Raw genomic sequence first — 20,339 nt, forward strand, 5'->3', positions numbered from 1 at the left:
CTTTGTGATATCTGCTGCTGTAAAAAAGGCTTTATAAATAAAATGTGATTGATTGAATTTGATTGATATACACACACTATATATACACACACATATTATATACACACACACTATATACACACATTATATACACACACATTATATACACACACACACACACACACATTAAATACACACACATGATATATAGATTAATGAGACACGAGGCTCAATGGGAATGCAATGCTACACGCCTCCAGTTATTCAGCTAATACTGTATCATCAAGTCATCTAAGACCTGACAACATACCTGAATATGTAGACCTCGAGCAGCAGAAGGTATCTACATACCTGAATATGAAGATGAACAGCATGAGGAGCATGCAGAAGGTGGCTACGTTGTCCATGGTCTTCATCAGAACCACCAGCTGTCTGCGCAGGGCGGGCAGGAACCTGACCAGCTTTAGGACCCGCAGCAGACGGAAGGTACGCAGGACTGACAGACCGCCGTCCGCCTGCCCAACGATCTCCCATACACTTTGAGAGAAACACAGAAAGCGTCATGGCAATTGCAAGCACTCTTTTTTAGTTGGTCAGTCGTCAGTCATTCATTCAGACTTTTCAAAGTATAGCACAGCGTTCTATTGTGCCAGTGAAGTTCTTCCACTGGGGTTGAGGTCAGGGCTCTGTGCAGGCTAGTCAAGTTCTTCCACACCGGGTCTCGACAAACCATTTCTGTATGGACCTCGCGTTGTGCACGGGGGGGGCATTGTCATGCTGAAACAGGAAAGGTCCTTCCCCAAACTGTTTGCCACAAAGTTTGGAAGCACAGAATCGTCTAGAATGTCATTGTATGCTGTAGCGTTAAGATTTCCCTTCACTGGAACTAAGGGGCCTAGCCCGAACAATGAAAAACAGCCCCAGACCATTATTCCTCCTCCACCAAACTTTACAGCTGGCTCTATGCATTGGGGGCAGGTAGCGTTCTCCTGGCATCCGCCAATCCCAGATTAGTCCGTCAGACTGCCAGATGGTGAAGCGTGATTCATCACTCCAGAGAATGAGTCCAACGGCGGGCGAGTTTTACACCACTCCAGACGACGCTTGGCATTGCGCATGGTGATCTTAGGCTTGTGTGCTGCTGCTTGGCCATGGAAACCCATTTCATGAAGCTCCCGAACAAACAGTTATTGTGCCGACGTTGCTTCCAGAGTGTTGCAACCAAGGACAGACGATCTTGACGCGCTACGCTATGCTTCAGCACTCGGCGGTCCCGTTCTGTGAGCTTGGTGTGGCCTACCACTTCAGCACTCGGCGGTCCCGTTCTGTGAGCTTGGTGTGGCCTACCGCTTCAGCACTCGGCGGTCCCGTTCTGTGAGCTTGGTGTGGCCTACCACTTCAGCACTCGGCGGTCCCGTTCTGTGAGCTTGTGTGGCCTACCACTTCAGCACTCTGCGGTCCCATTCTGTGAGCTTGTGTGGCCTATCACTTCAGCACTCGGCGGTCCCGTTCTGTGAGCTTGTGTGGCCTACCACTTCAGCACTCGGCGGTGTCATTCTGTGAGCTTGTGTGGCCTACCACTTCAGCACTCGGCGGTCCCGTTCTGTGAGCTTGGTGTGGCCTACCACTTCAGCACTCGGCGGTCCCGTTCTGTGAGCTTGTGTGGCCTACCACTTCAAGGCTGAGCCGTTGTTGATCCTAGACGTTTCCACTTCACAATAACAGCCCTTACAGTTGACCCGGGAAGCTCTAGCAGGGCATCCTATCAGTTGACCGGGGCAGCTCTAGCAGGGCATCCTATCAGTTGACCGGGGCAGCTCTAGCAGGGCATCCTATCAGTTGACCGGGGCAGCTCTAGCAGGGCATCCTATCAGTTGACCGGGGCAGCTCTAGCAGGGCATCCTATCAGTTGACCGGGGCAGCTCTAGCAGGGCATCCTATCAGTTGACCGGGGCAGCTCTATCAGGGCATCCTATCAGTTGACCCGGGGCAGCTCTAGCAGGGCATCCTATCAGTTGACCGGGGCAGCTCTATCAGGGCATCCTATCAGTTGACCGGGGCAGCTCTATCAGGGCATCCTATCAGTTGACCGGGGCAGCTCTAGCAGGGCATCCTATCAGTTGACCGGGGCAGCTCTATCAGGGCATCCTATCAGTTGACCGGGGCAGCTCTAGCAGGGCATCCTATGACGGCGCCACGCTGAAAGTCACTAAGCTCTTCAGTATGGGCCATTCTACTGTAAATGTTTGTCTATGGAGATTGCATGGCGGCGGTGCGCTCGATTTTATAAGCTTGTCAGCAACGGGTGTGGCTGATATAGCCGAATCCACTAATTTGAAGGGGTGTCCACATACTGCTGTATATATTGTTTACATTTAGATATCTGTATTTTACATTTGTATTTTTATCAATATGTATATCAATATATTATTTTTCCTTATGGGTTAGCATCGAGCAGCAAGTTATAGCTAGCTTAGCAATCGAACAGGAATTTATAGCTAGCTTAGCAATCGAACAGGAAGTTATAGCGAGCTTAGCAATCGAACAGGAAGTTATAGCGAGCTTAGTATCAAGCAGCAAATTATAGCTAGTTTAGCATCGAGCAGCAAGATACAGCTAGTTTAGCATCGAGCAGCAAGATACAGCTAGTTTAGCATCGAGCAGCAAGATACAGCTAGTTTAGCATCGAGCTGCAAGATACAGCTAGTTTAACATCGAGCAGCAAGATACAGCTAGTTTAGCATCGAGCAGCAAAATACAGCTAGTTTAGCATCGAGCAGCAAGATACAGCTAGATTAGCATCGAGCAGCAAGATACAGCTAGTTTAGCATCGAGCAGCAAATTATAGCTAGTTTAGCACCAAGCATTAAATCCTGGAAAAAGTTTGGTGCATGCTACATTCAAATATTTCCCGGAAACACAGAAACACACACCTGATGATGACGATGACGCTGTCAAAACTGTTGTATGGGTTGTTGATATAGCCGAAGAGTCCAAAGGCCAGCAGCTTCAGTAGCATCTCCAGACTAAAGAGACTGGTGAACACTAGATTACTGATCTCTAGGATGTCAGTCAGCTCCTGGGGCTAGGGGGAGGGAGGGAGGGAGGGAGGGGAGGGAGGGAGGGAGGGAGGGAGGGAGGGAGGGGAGGGGAGGGAGGGAGGGAGGGAGGGAGGAGGGGAGGGGAGGGAGGGAGGGAGGGAGGGAGGAGGGAGGGAGGGAGGGAGGGAGGGAGGGAGGGGAGGGAGGGAGGAGGGAGGGGGAGGGAGGGAGGCGAGGGGAGGGGAGGGGAGGGGAAGGGAGGGGAAATATGTCAACAACAACAACAAGATTCTTTAACCTCTTGACTTTAGTAATATGAACAGAGCAATGTTATAGGCCTCCAGTTCTTTAAAATGGTGGCTGGCAGTTAATGGAAGTACTGCAGTGTGGCCAGTAGGAGACAGTATACTGTGTCTGGGTTATAGTAGTACTGCAGTGTGGCCAGTAGGAGACAGTATACTGTGTCTGGGATATAGCAGTACTGCAGTGTGGCCAGTAGGGTCAGTATACTGTGTCTGGGTTGTACTGCAGTGTGGCCAGTAGGAGACAGTATACTGTGTCTGGGTTATAGCAGTACTGCAGTGTGGCCAGTAGGAGACAGTATACTGTGTCTGGGTTATAGTGAGTACTGCAGTGTGGCCAGTAGGAGACAGTATACTGTGTCTGGGTTATAGTGGTACTGCAGTGTGGCCAGTAGGAGACAGTATACTGTGTCTGGGTTATAGTAGTACTGCAGTGTGGCCAGTAGGAGACAGTATACTGTGTCTGAGTTATAGTGGTACTGCAGTGTGGCCAGTAGGAGACAGTATACTGTGTCTGGGTTATAGTGGTACTGCAGTGTGGCCAGTAGGAGACAGTATACTGTGTCTGGGTTATAGTAGTACTGCAGTGTGGCCAGTAGGAGACAGTATACTGTGTCTGGGTTATATAGTACTGCAGTGTGGCCAGTAGGAGACAGTATACTGTGTCTGGGTTATAGTAGTACTGCAGTGTGGCCAGTAGGAGACAGTATACTGTGTCTGGGTTATAGTGGTACTGCAGTGTGGCCAGTAGGAGACAGTATACTGTGTCTGGGTTATAGTAGTCTGCAGTGTGGCCAGTAGGAGACAGTATACTGTGTCTGGGTTATAGTGGTACTGCAGTGTGGCCAGTAGGAGACAGTATACTGTGTCTGGGTTATAGTGGTACTGCAGTGTGGCCAGTAGGAGACAGTATACTGTGTCTGGGTTATAGTAGTACTGCAGTGTGGCCAGTAGGAGACAGTATACTGTGTCTGGGTTATAGTGGTACTGCAGTGTGGCCAGTAGGAGACAGTATACTGTGTCTGGGTTATAGTAGTACTGCAGTGTGGCCAGTAGGAGACAGTATACTGTGTCTGGGTTATAGTAGTACTGCAGTGTGGCCAGTAGGAGACAGTATACTGTGTCTGGGTTATAGTAGTACTGCAGTGTGGCCAGTAGGAGACAGTATACTGTGTCTGGGTTATAGTAGTACTGCAGTGTGGCCAGTAGGAGACAGTATACTGTGTCTAGGTTATAGTAGTACTGCAGTGTGGCCAGTAGGAGACAGTATACTGTGTCTGGGTTATATAGTACTGCAGTGTGGCCAGTAGGAGACAGTATACTGTGTCTGGGTTATAGTAGTACTGCAGTGTGGCCAGTAGGAGACAGTATACTGTGTCTGGGTTATAGTAGTACTGCAGTGTGGCCAGTAGGAGACAGTATACTGTGTCTGGGTTATAGTGGTACTGCAGTGTGGCCAGTAGGAGACAGTATACTGTGTCTGGGTTATAGTAGTACTGCAGTGTGGCCAGTAGGAGACAGTATACTGTGTCTGGGTTATAGTAGTACTGCAGTGTGGCCAGTAGGAGACAGTATACTGTGTCTGGGTTATAGTAGTACTGCAGTGTGGCCAGTAGGAGACAGTATACTGTGTCTGGGTTATAGTAGTACTGCAGTGTGGCCAGTAGGAGACAGTATACTGTGTCTGGGTTATAGTAGTACTGCAGTGTGGCCAGTAGGAGACAGTATACTGTGTCTGGGTTATAGTGGTACTGCAGTGTGGCCAGTAGGAGACAGTATACTGTGTCTGGGTTATAGTAGTACTGCAGTGTGGCCAGTAGGAGACAGTATACTGTGTCTGGGTTATAGTAGTACTGCAGTGTGGCCAGTAGGAGACAGTATACTGTGTCTGGGTTATAGTAGTACTGCAGTGTGGCCAGTAGGAGACAGTATACTGTGTCTGGGTTATAGTAGTACTGCAGTGTGGCCAGTAGGAGACAGTATACTGTGTCTGGGTTATAGTGGTACTGCAGTGTGGCCAGTAGGAGACAGTATACTGTGTCTGGGTTATAGTAGTACTGCAGTGTGGCCAGTAGGAGACAGTATACTGTGTCTGGGTTATAGTGGTACTGCAGTGTGGCCAGTAGGAGACAGTATACTGTGTCTGGGTTATAGTGGTACTGCAGTGTGGCCAGTAGGGAGACAGTATACTGTGTCTGGGTTATAGTAGTCTGCAGTGTGGCCAGTGGGAGACAGTATACTGTGTCTGGGTTATAGTGGTACTGCAGTGTGGCCAGTAGGAGACAGTATACTGTGTCTGGGTTATAGTGGTACTGCAGTGTGGCCAGTAGGAGACAGTATACTGTGTCTGGGTTATAGTAGTACTGCAGTGTGGCCAGTAGGAGACAGTATACTGTGTCTGGGTTATAGTAGTACTGCAGTGTGGCCAGTAGGAGACAGTATACTGTGTCTGGGTTATAGTAGTACTGCAGTGTGGCCAGTAGGAGACAGTATACTGTGTCTGGGTTATAGTGTCTGCAGTGTGGCCAGTAGGAGACAGTATACTGTGTCTGGGTTATAGTGGTACTGCAGTGTGGCCAGTAGGAGACAGTATACTGTGTCTGGGTTATAGTAGTACCGCAGTGTGGCCAGTAGGAGACAGTATACTGTGTCTGGGTTATAGTAGTACTGCAGTGTGGCCAGTAGGAGACAGTATACTGTGTCTGGGTTATAGTAGTACTGCAGTGTGGCCAGTAGGAGACAGTATACTGTGTCTGGGTTATAGTGGTACTGCAGTGTGGCCAGTAGGAGACAGTATACTGTGTCTGGGTTATAGTAGTACTGCAGTGTGGCCAGTAGGAGACAGTATACTGTGTCTGGGTTATAGTAGTACTGCAGTGTGGCCAGTAGGAGACAGTATACTGTGTCTGGGTTATAGTAGTACTGCAGTGTGGCCAGTAGGAGACAGTATACTGTGTCTGGGTTATATGACTGCAGTGTGGCCAGTAGGAGACAGTATACTGTGTCTGGGTTATAGTAGTACTGCAGTGTGGCCAGTAGGAGACAGTATACTGTGTCTGGGTTATAGTAGTACTGCAGTGTGGCCAGTAGGAGACAGTATACTGTGTCTGGGTTATAGTGTCTGCAGTGTGGCCAGTAGGAGACAGTATACTGTGTCTGGGTTATAGTAGTACTGCAGTGTGGCCAGTAGGAGACAGTATACTGTGTCTGGGTTATAGTGTCTGCAGTGTGGCCAGTAGGAGACAGTATACTGTGTCTGGGTTATAGTGTACTGCAGTGTAGCCAGTAGGAGACAGTATACTGTGTCTGGGTTATAGTAGTACCGCAGTGTGGCCAGTAGGAGACAGTATACTGTGTCTGGGTTATAGTAGTACTGCAGTGTGGCCAGTAGGAGACAGTATACTGTGTCTGGGTTATAGTAGTACCGCAGTGTGGCCAGTAGGAGACAGTATACTGTGTCTGGGTTATAGTAGTACTGCAGTGTGGCCAGTAGGAGACAGTATACTGTGTCTGGGTTATAGTAGTACTGCAGTGTGGCCAGTAGGAGACAGTATACTGTGTCTGGGTTATATGTACTGCAGTGTGGCCAGTAGGAGACAGTATACTGTGTCTGGGTTATAGTAGTACTGCAGTGTGGCCAGTAGGAGACAGTATACTGTGTCTGGGTTATAGTAGTACTGCAGTGTGGCCAGTAGGAGACAGTATACTGTGTCTGGGTTATAGTAGTACTGCAGTGTGGCCAGTAGGAGACAGTATACTGTGTCTGGGTTATAGTAGTACTGCAGTGTGGCCAGTAGGAGACAGTATACTGTGTCTGGGTTATAGTGGTACCGCAGTGTGGCCAGTAGGAGACAGTATACTGTGTCTGGGTTATAGTAGTACTGCAGTGTGGCCAGTAGGAGACAGTATACTGTGTCTGGGTTATAGTAGTACTGCAGTGTGGCCAGTAGGAGACAGTATACTGTGTCTGGGTTATAGTGGTACTGCAGTGTGGCCAGTAGGAGACAGTATACTGTGTCTGGAGTTATAGTAGTACTGCAGTGTGGCCAGTAGGAGACAGTATACTGTGTCTGGGTTATAGTAGTACTGCAGTGTGGCCAGTAGGAGACAGTATACTGTGTCTGGGTTATAGTAGTACCGCAGTGTGGCCAGTAGGAGACAGTATACTGTGTCTGGGTTATAGTAGTACTGCAGTGTGGCCAGTAGGAGACAGTATACTGTGTCTGGGTTATAGTAGTACTGCAGTGTGGCCAGTAGGAGACAGTATACTGTGTCCGGGTTATAGTAGTACTGCAGTGTGGCCAGTAGGAGACAGTATACTGTGTCTGGGTTATAGTAGTACTGCAGTGTGGCCAGTAGGAGACAGTATACTGTGTCTGGGTTATAGTAGTACTGCAGTGTGGCCAGTAGGAGACAGTATACTGTGTCTGGGTTATAGTAGTACTGCAGTGTGGCCAGTAGGAGACAGTATACTGTGTCTGGGTTATAGTAGTACTGCAGTGTGGCCAGTAGGAGACAGTATACTGTGTCTGGGTTATAGTAGTACTGCAGTGTGGCCAGTAGGAGACAGTATACTGTGTCTGGGTTATAGTAGTACTGCAGTGTGGCCAGTAGGAGACAGTATACTGTGTCTGGGTTATAGTAGTACTGCAGTGTGGCCAGTAGGAGACAGTATACTGTGTCTGGGTTATAGTAGTACTGCAGTGTGGCCAGTAGGAGACAGTATACTGTGTCTGGGTTATAGTAGTACTGCAGTGTGGCCAGTAGGAGACAGTATACTGTGTCTGGGTTATAGTAGTACTGCAGTGTGGCCAGTAGGAGACAGTATACTGTGTCTGGGTTATAGTAGTACTGCAGTGTGGCCAGTAGGAGACAGTATACTGTGTCTGGGTTATAGTAGTACTGCAGTGTGGCCAGTAGGAGACAGTATACTGTGTCTGGGTTATAGTAGTACTGCAGTGTGGCCAGTAGGAGACAGTATACTGTGTCTGGGTTATAGTAGTACTGCAGTGTGGCCAGTAGGAGACAGTATACTGTGTCTGGGTTATAGTAGTACTGCAGTGTGGCCAGTAGGAGACAGTATACTGTGTCTGGGTTATAGTAGTACTGCAGTGTGGCCAGTAGGAGACAGTATACTGTGTCTGGGTTATAGTAGTACTGCAGTGTGGCCAGTAGGAGACAGTATACTGTGTCTGGGTTATAGTAGTACTGCAGTGTGGCCAGTAGGAGACAGTATACTGTGTCTGGGTTATAGTAGTACTGCAGTGTGGCCAGTAGGAGACAGTATACTGTGTCTGGGTTATAGTAGTACTGCAGTGTGGCCAGTAGGAGACAGTATACTGTGTCTGGGTTATAGTAGTACTGCAGTGTGGCCAGTAGGAGACAGTATACTGTGTCTGGGTTATAGTAGTACTGCAGTGTGGCCAGTAGGAGACAGTATACTGTGTCTGGGTTATAGTGGTACTGCAGTGTGGCCAGTAGGAGACAGTATACTGTGTCTGGGTTATAGTAGTACTGCAGTGTGGCCAGTAGGAGACAGTATACTGTGTCTGGGTTATAGTAGTACTGCAGTGTGGCCAGTAGGAGACAGTATACTGTGTCTGGGTTATAGTGTACTGCAGTGTGGCCAGTAGGAGACAGTATACTGTGTCTGGGTTATAGTAGTACTGCAGTGTGGCCAGTAGGAGACAGTATACTGTGTCTAGGTTATAGTAGTACTGCAGTGTGGCCAGTAGGAGACAGTATACTGTGTCTGGGTTATAGTAGTACTGCAGTGTGGCCAGTAGGAGACAGTATACTGTGTCTGGGTTATAGTAGTACTGCAGTGTGGCCAGTAGGAGACAGTATACTGTGTCTGGGTTATAGTAGTACTGCAGTGTGGCCAGTAGGGAGACAGTATACTGTGTCTGGGTTATAGTAGTACTGCAGTGTGGCCAGTAGGAGACAGTATACTGTGTCTGGGTTATAGTAGTACTGCAGTGTGGCCAGTAGGAGACAGTATACTGTGTCTGGGTTATAGTAGTACTGCAGTGTGGCCAGTAGGAGACAGTATACTGTGTCTGGGTTATAGTAGTACTGCAGTGTGGCCAGTAGGAGACAGTATACTGTGTCTGGGTTATAGTAGTACTGCAGTGTGGCCAGTAGGAGACAGTATACTGTGTCTGGGTTATAGTAGTACTGCAGTGTGGCCAGTAGGAGACAGTATACTGTGTCTGGGTTATAGTAGTACTGCAGTGTGGCCAGTAGGAGACAGTATACTGTGTCTGGGTTATAGTAGTACTGCAGTGTGGCCAGTAGGAGACAGTATACTGTGTCTGGGTTATATAGTACTGCAGTGTGGCCAGTAGGAGACAGTATACTGTGTCTGGGTTATAGTGTACTGCAGTGTGGCCAGTAGGAGACAGTATACTGTGTCTGGGTTATAGTAGTACTGCAGTGTGGCCAGTAGGAGACAGTATACTGTGTCTGGTTATAGTAGTACTGCAGTGTGGCCAGTAGGAGACAGTATACTGTGTCTGGGTTATAGTAGTACCGCAGTGTGGCCAGTAGGAGACAGTATACTGTGTCTGGGTTATAGTGGTACTGCAGTGTGGCCAGTAGGAGACAGTATACTGTGTCTGGGTTATAGTAGTACTGCAGTGTGGCCAGTAGGAGACAGTATACTGTGTCTGGGTTATAGTAGTCTGCAGTGTGGCCAGTAGGAGACAGTATACTGTGTCTGGGTTATAGTAGTACTGCAGTGTGGCCAGTAGGAGACAGTATACTGTGTCTGGGTTATAGTAGTACTGCAGTGTGGCCAGTAGGAGTCAGTATACTGTGTCTGGGTTATAGTGTACTGCAGTGTGGCCAGTAGGAGACAGTATACTGTGTCTGGGTTATAGTAGTACTGCAGTGTGGCCAGTAGGAGACAGTATACTGTGTCTGGGTTATAGTGGTACTGCAGTGTGGCCAGTAGGAGGCAGTATACTGTGTCTGGGTTATAGTGTACTGCAGTGTGGCCAGTAGGAGACAGTATACTGTGTCTGGGTTATAGTAGTACTGCAGTGTGGCCAGTAGGAGACAGTATACTGTGTCTGGGTTATAGTAGTACTGCAGTGTGGCCAGTAGGAGACAGTATACTGTGTCTGGGTTATAGTGGTACTGCAGTGTGGCCAGTAGGAGACAGTATACTGTGTCTGGGTTATAGTAGTACTGCAGTGTGGCCAGTAGGAGACAGTATACTGTGTCTGGGTTATAGTGTACTGCAGTGTGGCCAGTAGGAGACAGTATACTGTGTCTGGGTTATAGTAGTACTGCAGTGTGGCCAGTAGGAGACAGTATACTGTGTCTGGGTTATAGTAGTACTGCAGTGTGGCCAGTAGGAGACAGTATACTGTGTCTGGGTTATAGTAGTACTGCAGTGTGGCCAGTAGGAGACAGTATACTGTGTCTGGGTTATAGTAGTACTGCAGTGTGGCCAGTAGGAGACAGTATACTGTGTCTGGGTTATAGTAGTACTGCAGTGTGGCCAGTAGGAGACAGTATACTGTGTCTGGGTTATAGTGGTACTGCAGTGTGGCCAGTAGGAGACAGTATACTGTGTCTGGGTTATAGTGGTACTGCAGTGTGGCCAGTAGGAGACAGTATACTGTGTCTGGGTTATAGTAGTACTGCAGTGTGGCCAGTAGGAGACAGTATACTGTGTCTGGGTTATAGTAGTACTGCAGTGTGGCCAGTAGGAGACAGTATACTGTGTCTGGGTTATAGTAGTACTGCAGTGTGGCCAGTAGGAGACAGTATACTGTGTCTGGGTTATAGTAGTACTGCAGTGTGGCCAGTAGGAGACAGTATACTGTGTCTGGGTTATAGTAGTACTGCAGTGTGGCCAGTAGGAGACAGTATACTGTGTCTGGGTTATAGTGGTACTGCAGTGTGGCCAGTAGGAGACAGTATACTGTGTCTGGGTTATAGTGGTACTGCAGTGTGGCCAGTAGGAGACAGTATACTGTGTCTGGGTTATAGTAGTACTGCAGTGTGGCCAGTAGGAGACAGTATACTGTGTCTGGGTTATAGTAGTACTGCAGTGTGGCCAGTAGGAGACAGTATACTGTGTCTGGGTTATAGTAGTACTGCAGTGTGGCCAGTAGGAGACAGTATACTGTGTCTGGGTTATAGTAGTACTGCAGTGTGGCCAGTAGGGAGACAGTATACTGTGTCTGGGTTATAGTAGTACTGCAGTGTGGCCAGTAGGAGACAGTATACTGTGTCTGGGTTATAGTGTACTGCAGTGTGGCCAGTAGGAGACAGTATACTGTGTCTGGGTTATAGTAGTACTGCAGTGTGGCCAGTAGGAGACAGTATACTGTGTCTGGGTTATAGTAGTACTGCAGTGTGGCCAGTAGGGGACAGTATACTGTGTCTGGGTTATAGTAGTACTGCAGTGTGGCCAGTAGGAGACAGTATACTGTGTCTGGGTTATAGTAGTACTGCAGTGTGGCCAGTAGGAGACAGTATACTGTGTCTGGGTTATAGTAGTACTGCAGTGTGGCCAGTAGGAGACAGTATACTGTGTCTGGGTTATAGTAGTACTGCAGTGTGGCCAGTAGGAGACAGTATACTGTGTCTGGGTTATAGCGGTACTGCAGTGTGGCCAGTAGGAGGCAGTATACTGTGTCTGGGTTATAGTAGTACTGCAGTGTGGCCAGTAGGAGACAGTATACTGTGTCTGGGTTATAGTAGTACTGCAGTGTGGCCAGTAGGGAGACAGTATACTGTGTCTGGGTTATAGTGGTACTGCAGTGTGGCCAGTAGGGAGACAGTATACTGTGTCTGGGTTATAGTGGTACTGCAGTGTGGCCAGTAGGAGACAGTATACTGTGTCTGGGTTATAGTAGTACTGCAGTGTGGCCAGTAGGAGACAGTATACTGTGTCTGGGTTATAGTAGTACTGCAGTGTGGCCAGTAGGAGACAGTATACTGTGTCTGGGTTATAGTAGTACTGCAGTGTGGCCAGTAGGAGACAGTATACTGTGTCTGGGTTATAGTAGTACTGCAGTGTGGCCAGTAGGAGACAGTATACTGTGTCTGGGTTATAGTAGTACTGCAGTGTGGCCAGTAGGAGACAGTATACTGTGTCTGGGTTATAGTAGTACTGCAGTGTGGCCAGTAGGAGACAGTATACTGTGTCTGGGTTATAGTAGTACCGCAGTGTGGCCAGTAGGAGACAGTATACTGTGTCTGGGTTATAGTAGTACTGCAGTGTGGCCAGTAGGAGACAGTATACTGTGTCTGGGTTATAGTAGTACTGCAGTGTGGCCAGTAGGAGACAGTATACTGTGTCTGGGTTATAGTAGTACTGCAGTGTGGCCAGTAGGAGACAGTATACTGTGTCTGGGTTATAGTAGTACTGCAGTGTGGCCAGTAGGAGACAGTATACTGTGTCTGGGTTATAGTAGTACTGCAGTGTGGCCAGTAGGAGACAGTATACTGTGTCTGGGTTATAGTGGTACTGCAGTGTGGCCAGTAGGAGACAGTATACTGTGTCTGGGTTATAGTAGTACTGCAGTGTGGCCAGTAGGAGACAGTATACTGTGTCTGGGTTATAGTAGTACTGCAGTGTGGCCAGTAGGAGACAGTATACTGTGTCTGGGTTATAGTAGTACTGCAGTGTGGCCAGTAGGAGACAGTATACTGTGTCTGGGTTATAGTAGTACTGCAGTGTGGCCAGTAGGAGACAGTATACTGTGTCTGGGTTATAGTGTACCGCAGTGTGGCCAGTAGGAGACAGTATACTGTGTCTGGGTTATAGTAGTACTGCAGTGTGGCCAGTAGGAGACAGTATACTGTGTCTGGGTTATAGTAGTACTGCAGTGTGGCCAGTAGGAGACAGTATACTGTGTCTGGGTTATAGTGGTACTGCAGTGTGGCCAGTAGGAGACAGTATACTGTGTCTGGGTTATAGTGGTACTGCAGTGTGGCCAGTAGGAGACATGATACTGTGTCTGGGTTATAGTGGTACTGCAGTGTGGCCAGTAGGATACAGTATACTGTGTCTGGGTTATATGTCTGCAGTGTAGCCAGTAGGAGACAGTATACTGTGTCTGGGTTATAGCAGTACTGCAGTGTGGCCAGTAGGAGACAGTATACTGTGTCTGGGTTATATGTCTGCAGTGTGGCCAGTAGGAGACAGTATACTGTGTCTGGGTTATAGTAGTACTGCAGTGTGGCCAGTAGGAGACAGTATACTGTGTCTGGGTTATAGTAGTACTGCAGTGTGGCCAGTAGGAGACAGTATACTGTGTCTGGGTTATAGTAGTACTGCAGTGTGGCCAGTAGGAGACAGTATACTGTGTCTGGGTTATAGTAGTACTGCAGTGTGGCCAGTAGGAGACAGTATACTGTGTCTGGGTTATAGTGTACTGCAGTGTGGCCAGTAGGAGACAGTATACTGTGTCTGGGTTATAGTGTACTGCAGTGTGGCCAGTAGGAGACAGTATACTGTGTCTGGGTTATAGTAGTACCGCAGTGTGGCCAGTAGGAGACAGTATACTGTGTCTGGGTTATAGTGGTACTGCAGTGTGGCCAGTAGGAGACAGTATACTGTGTCTGGGTTATAGTGGTACCGCAGTGTGGCCAGTAGGAGACAGTATACTGTGTCTGGGTTATAGTGGTACTGCAGTGTGGCCAGTAGGAGACAGTATACTGTGTCTGGGTTATAGTAGTACTGCAGTGTGGCCAGTAGGGGACAGTATACTGTGTCTGGGTTATAGTAGTACTGCAGTGTGGCCAGTAGGGAGACAGTATACTGTGTCTGGGTTATAGTAGTACTGCAGTGTGGCCAGTAGGAGACAGTATACTGTGTCTGGGTTATAGTAGTACTGCAGTGTGGCCAGTAGGAGACAGTATACTGTGTCTGGGTTATAGTAGTACTGCAGTGTGGCCAGTAGGAGACAGTATACTGTGTCTGGGTTATAGTAGTACTGCAGTGTGGCCAGTAGGGAGACAGTATACTGTGTCTGGGTTATAGTAGTACTGCAGTGTGGCCAGTAGGAGACAGTATACTGTGTCTGGGTTATAGTGTACTGCAGTGTGGCCAGTAGGAGACAGTATACTGTGTCTGGGTTATAGTAGTACTGCAGTGTGGCCAGTAGGAGACAGTATACTGTGTCTGGGTTATAGTGGTACTGCAGTGTGGCCAGTAGGAGACAGTATACTGTGTCTGGGTTATAGTAGTACTGCAGTGTGGCCAGTAGGGGACAGTATACTGTGTCTGGGTTATAGTAGTACTGCAGTGTGGCCAGTAGGGGACAGTATACTGTGTCTGGGTTATAGTGGTACCGCAGTGTGGCCAGTAGGAGACAGTATACTGTGTCTGGGTTATAGTGGTACCGCAGTGTGGCCAGTAGGAGACAGTATACTGTGTCTGGGTTATAGTAGTACTGCAGTGTGGCCAGTAGGAGACAGTATACTGTGTCTGGGTTATAGTGGTACTGCAGTGTGGCCAGTAGGAGACAGTATACTGTGTCTGGGTTATAGTGGTACTGCAGTGTGGCCAGTAGGAGACAGTATACTGTGTCTGGGTTATAGTGGTACTGCAGTGTGGCCAGTAGGAGACAGTATACTGTGTCTGGGTTATATGTCTGCAGTGTGGCCAGTAGGAGACAGTATACTGTGTCTGGGTTATAGTAGTACTGCAGTGTGGCCAGTAGGAGACAGTATACTGTGTCTGGGTTATATGTCTGCAGTGTGGCCAGTAGGAGACAGTATACTGTGTCTGGGTTATATGTCTGCAGTGTGGCCAGTAGGAGACAGTATACTGTGTCTGGGTTATAGTAGTACTGCAGTGTGGCCAGTAGGAGACAGTATACTGTGTCTGGGTTATAGTGTACTGCAGTGTGGCCAGTAGGAGACAGTATACTGTGTCTGGGTTATAGTGGTACTGCAGTGTGGCCAGTAGGAGACAGTATACTGTGTCTGGGTTATAGTGTCTGCAGTGTGGCCAGTAGGAGACAGTATACTGTGTCTGGGTTATAGTGTACTGCAGTGTGGCCAGTAGGAGACAGTATACTGTGTCTGGGTTATAGTAGTACCGCAGTGTGGCCAGTTGGAGACAGTATACTGTGTCTGGGTTATAGTAGTACTGCAGTGTGGCCAGTAGGAGACAGTATACGGTGTCTGGGTTATAGTAGTACCGCAGTGTGGCCAGTAGGAGACAGTATACTGTGTCTGGGTTATAGTAGTACTGCAGTGTGGCCAGTAGGAGACAGTATACTGTGTCTGGGTTATAGTAGTACCGCAGTGTGGCCAGTAGGAGACAGTATACTGTGTCTGGGTTATAGTAGTACTGCAGTGTGGCCAGTAGGAGACAGTATACTGTGTCTGGGTTATAGTAGTACTGCAGTGTGGCCAGTAGGAGACAGTATACTGTGTCTGGGTTATAGTAGTACTGCAGTGTGGCCAGTAGGAGACAGTATACTGTGTCTGGGTTATAGTAGTACTGCAGTGTGGCCAGTAGGAGACAGTATACTGTGTCTGGGTTATAGTAGTACTGCAGTGTGGCCAGTAGGAGACAGTATACTGTGTCTGGGTTATAGTGGTACGGCAGTGTGGCCAGTAGGGGGCAGTATACTGTGTCTGGGTTATATGTCTGCAGTGTGGCCAGTAGGAGACAGTATACTGTGTCTGGGTTATAGTAGTACTGCAGTGTGGCCAGTAGGAGACAGTATACTGTGTCTGGGTTATAGTAGTACTGCAGTGTGGCCAGTAGGAGACAGTATACTGTGTCTGGGTTATAGTAGTACTGCAGTGTGGCCAGTAGGAGACAGTATACTGTGTCTGGGTTATAGTAGTACTGCAGTGTGGCCAGTAGGAGACAGTATACTGTGTCTGGGTTATAGTGGTACTGCAGTGTGGCCAGTAGGAGACAGTATACTGTGTCTGGGTTATAGTAGTACTGCAGTGTGGCCAGTAGGAGACAGTATACTGTGTCTGGGTTATAGTAGTACTGCAGTGTGGCCAGTAGGAGACAGTATACTGTGTCTGGGTTATAGCAGTACTGCAGTGTGGCCAGTAGGAGACAGTATACTGTGTCTGGGTTATAGTAGTACTGCAGTGTGGCCAGTAGGAGACAGTATACTGTGTCTGGGTTATAGTGGTACCGCAGTGTGGCCAGTAGGAGACAGTATACTGTGTCTGGGTTATAGTAGTACTGCAGTGTGGCCAGTAGGAGACAGTATACTGTGTCTGGGTTATAGTAGTACTGCAGTGTGGCCAGTAGGAGACAGTATACTGTGTCTGGGTTATAGTGTCTGCAGTGTGGCCAGTAGGAGACAGTATACTGTGTCTGGGTTATAGTAGTACTGCAGTGTGGCCAGTAGGAGACAGTATACTGTGTCTGGGTTATAGTAGTACTGCAGTGTGGCCAGTAGGAGACAGTATACTGTGTCTGGGTTATAGTAGTACTGCAGTGTGGCCAGTAGGAGACAGTATACTGTGTCTGGGTTATAGTAGTACTGCAGTGTGGCCAGTAGGAGACAGTATACTGTGTCTGGGTTATAGTAGTACTGCAGTGTGGCCAGTAGGAGACAGTATACTGTGTCTGGGTTATAGTAGTACTGCAGTGTGGCCAGTAGGAGACAGTATACTGTGTCTGGGTTATAGTAGTACTGCAGTGTGGCCAGTAGGAGACAGTATACTGTGTCTGGGTTATAGTAGTACTGCAGTGTGGCCAGTAGGAGACAGTATACTGTGTCTGGGTTATAGTAGTACTGCAGTGTGGCCAGTAGGAGACAGTATACTGTGTCTGGGTTATAGTAGTACTGCAGTGTGGCCAGTAGGAGACAGTATACTGTGTCTGGGTTATAGTAGTACTGCAGTGTGGCCAGTAGGAGACAGTATACTGTGTCTGGGTTATAGTAGTACTGCAGTGTGGCCAGTAGGAGACAGTATACTGTGTCTGGGTTATAGTAGTACTGCAGTGTGGCCAGTAGGAGACAGTATACTGTGTCTGGGTTATAGTAGTACTGCAGTGTGGCCAGTAGGAGACAGTATACTGTGTCTGGGTTATAGTAGTACTGCAGTGTGGCCAGTAGGAGACAGTATACTGTGTCTGGGTTATAGTGTCCGCAGTGTGGCCAGTAGGAGACAGTATACTGTGTCTGGGTTATAGTAGTACTGCAGTGTGGCCAGTAGGAGACAGTATACTGTGTCTGGGTTATAGTAGTACTGCAGTGTGGCCAGTAGGAGACAGTATACTGTGTCTGGGTTATAGTAGTACTGCAGTGTGGCCAGTAGGAGACAGTATACTGTGTCTGGGTTATAGTAGTACTGCAGTGTGGCCAGTAGGAGACAGTATACTGTGTCTGGGTTATAGTAGTACTGCAGTGTGGCCAGTAGGAGACAGTATACTGTGTCTGGGTTATAGTAGTACTGCAGTGTGGCCAGTAGGAGACAGTATACTGTGTCTGGGTTATAGTGGTACTGCAGTGTGGCCAGTAGGAGACAGTATACTGTGTCTGGGTTATAGTAGTACTGCAGTGTGGCCAGTAGGAGACAGTATACTGTGTCTGGGTTATAGTAGTACTGCAGTGTGGCCAGTAGGAGACAGTATACTGTGTCTGGGTTATAGTAGTACTGCAGTGTGGCCAGTAGGAGACAGTATACTGTGTCTGGGTTATAGTAGTACTGCAGTGTGGCCAGTAGGAGACAGTATACTGTGTCTGGGTTATATGTACTGCAGTGTGGCCAGTAGGAGACAGTATACTGTGTCTGGGTTATAGTAGTACTGCAGTGTGGCCAGTAGGAGACAGTATACTGTGTCTGGGTTATAGTGGTACTGCAGTGTGGCCAGTAGGAGACAGTATACTGTGTCTGGGTTATAGTAGTACTGCAGTGTGGCCAGTAGGAGACAGTATACTGTGTCTGGGTTATAGTAGTACTGCAGTGTGGCCAGTAGGGAGACAGTATACTGTGTCTGGGTTATAGTGGTACTGCAGTGTGGCCAGTAGGAGACAGTATACTGTGTCTGGGTTATAGTAGTACTGCAGTGTGGCCAGTAGGAGACAGTATACTGTGTCTGGGTTATAGTAGTACTGCAGTGTGGCCAGTAGGAGACAGTATACTGTGTCTGGGTTATAGTGTACTGCAGTGTGGCCAGTAGGAGACAGTATACTGTGTCTGGGTTATAGTAGTACTGCAGTGTGGCCAGTAGGAGACAGTATACTGTGTCTGGGTTATAGTAGTACTGCAGTGTGGCCAGTAGGAGACAGTATACTGTGTCTGGGTTATATGTACTGCAGTGTGGCCAGTAGGAGACAGTATACTGTGTCTGGGTTATAGTAGTACTGCAGTGTGGCCAGTAGGAGACAGTATACTGTGTCTGGGTTATAGTAGTACCGCAGTGTGGCCAGTAGGAGACAGTATACTGTGTCTGGGTTATAGTAGTACTGCAGTGTGGCCAGTAGGAGACAGTATACTGTGTCTGGGTTATAGTAGTACTGCAGTGTGGCCAGTAGGAGACAGTATACTGTGTCTGGGTTATAGTAGTACTGCAGTGTGGCCAGTAGGAGACAGTATACTGTGTCTGGGTTATAGTGTACCGCAGTGTGGCCAGTAGGAGACAGTATACTGTGTCTGGGTTATAGTAGTCTGCAGTGTGGCCAGTAGGAGACAGTATACTGTGTCTGGGTTATAGTAGTACTGCAGTGTGGCCAGTAGGAGACAGTATACTGTGTCTGGGTTATAGTAGTACTGCAGTGTGGCCAGTAGGAGACAGTATACTGTGTCTGGGTTATAGTAGTACTGCAGTGTGGCCAGTAGGAGACAGTATACTGTGTCTAGGGTTATAGTAGTACTGCAGTGTGGCCAGTAGGAGACAGTGTACTGTGTCTGGGTTATAGTGGTACTGCAGTGTGGCCAGTAGGAGACAGTATACTGTGTCTGGGTTATATGTACTGCAGTGTGGCCAGTAGGAGACAGTATACTGTGTCTGGGTTATAGTAGTACTGCAGTGTGGCCAGTAGGAGACAGTATACTGTGTCTGGGTTATAGTAGTACTGCAGTGTGGCCAGTAGGAGACAGTATACTGTGTCTGGGTTATATAGTACCGCAGTGTGGCCAGTAGGAGACAGTATACTGTGTCTGGGTTATAGTAGTACTGCAGTGTGGCCAGTAGGAGACAGTATACTGTGTCTGGGTTATAGTAGTACTGCAGTGTGGCCAGTAGGAGACAGTATACTGTGTCTGGGTTATAGTGGTACTGCAGTGTGGCCAGTAGGAGACAGTATACTGTGTCTGGGTTATAGTAGTACTGCAGTGTGGCCAGTAGGAGACAGTATACTGTGTCTGGGTTATAGTAGTACCGCAGTGTGGCCAGTAGGAGACAGTATACTGTGTCTGGGTTATAGTAGTACTGCAGTGTGGCCAGTAGGAGACAGTATACTGTGTCTGGGTTATAGTAGTACTGCAGTGTGGCCAGTAGGAGACAGTATACTGTGTCTGGGTTATAGTAGTACTGCAGTGTGGCCAGTAGGAGACAGTATACTGTGTCTGGGTTATAGTAGTACTGCAGTGTGGCCAGTAGGAGACAGTATACTGTGTCTGGGTTATAGTAGTACTGCAGTGTGGCCAGTAGGAGACAGTATACTGTGTCTGGGTTATAGTAGTACTGCAGTGTGGCCAGTAGGAGACAGTATACTGTGTCTGGGTTATAGTAGTACTGCAGTGTGGCCAGTAGGAGACAGTATACTGTGTCTGGGTTATAGTAGTACTGCAGTGTGGCCAGTAGGAGACAGTATACTGTGTCTGGGTTATAGTAGTACTGCAGTGTGGCCAGTAGGAGACAGTATACTGTGTCTGGGTTATAGTAGTACTGCAGTGTGGCCAGTAGGAGACAGTATACTGTGTCTGGGTTATAGTGTACTGCAGTGTGGCCAGTAGGAGACAGTATACTGTGTCTGGGTTATAGTGGTACTGCAGTGTGGCCAGTAGGAGACAGTATACTGTGTCTGGGTTATAGTAGTACTGCAGTGTGGCCAGTAGG

General features: G+C 48.1%; 1 protein-coding gene across 1 annotated transcript in view; it reads right to left on the reverse strand.

The window, feature by feature from the left end:
- LOC121560310 (voltage-dependent T-type calcium channel subunit alpha-1H-like) overlaps positions 1 to 20,339 on the reverse strand; it is a 208,075-nt gene that overhangs the window by 111,301 nt on the left and 76,435 nt on the right. The window contains 2 exon segments of the mRNA XM_045216064.1: positions 331 to 516; positions 2,913 to 3,064. Coding sequence (XP_045071999.1) covers positions 331 to 516; positions 2,913 to 3,064 — 338 coding nt within the window.

The sequence above is a fragment of the Coregonus clupeaformis genome, unplaced genomic scaffold (assembly GCF_020615455.1).
Source record: "Coregonus clupeaformis isolate EN_2021a unplaced genomic scaffold, ASM2061545v1 scaf0591, whole genome shotgun sequence".
In the NCBI taxonomy this organism is placed as follows: domain Eukaryota; kingdom Metazoa; phylum Chordata; class Actinopteri; order Salmoniformes; family Salmonidae; genus Coregonus; species Coregonus clupeaformis.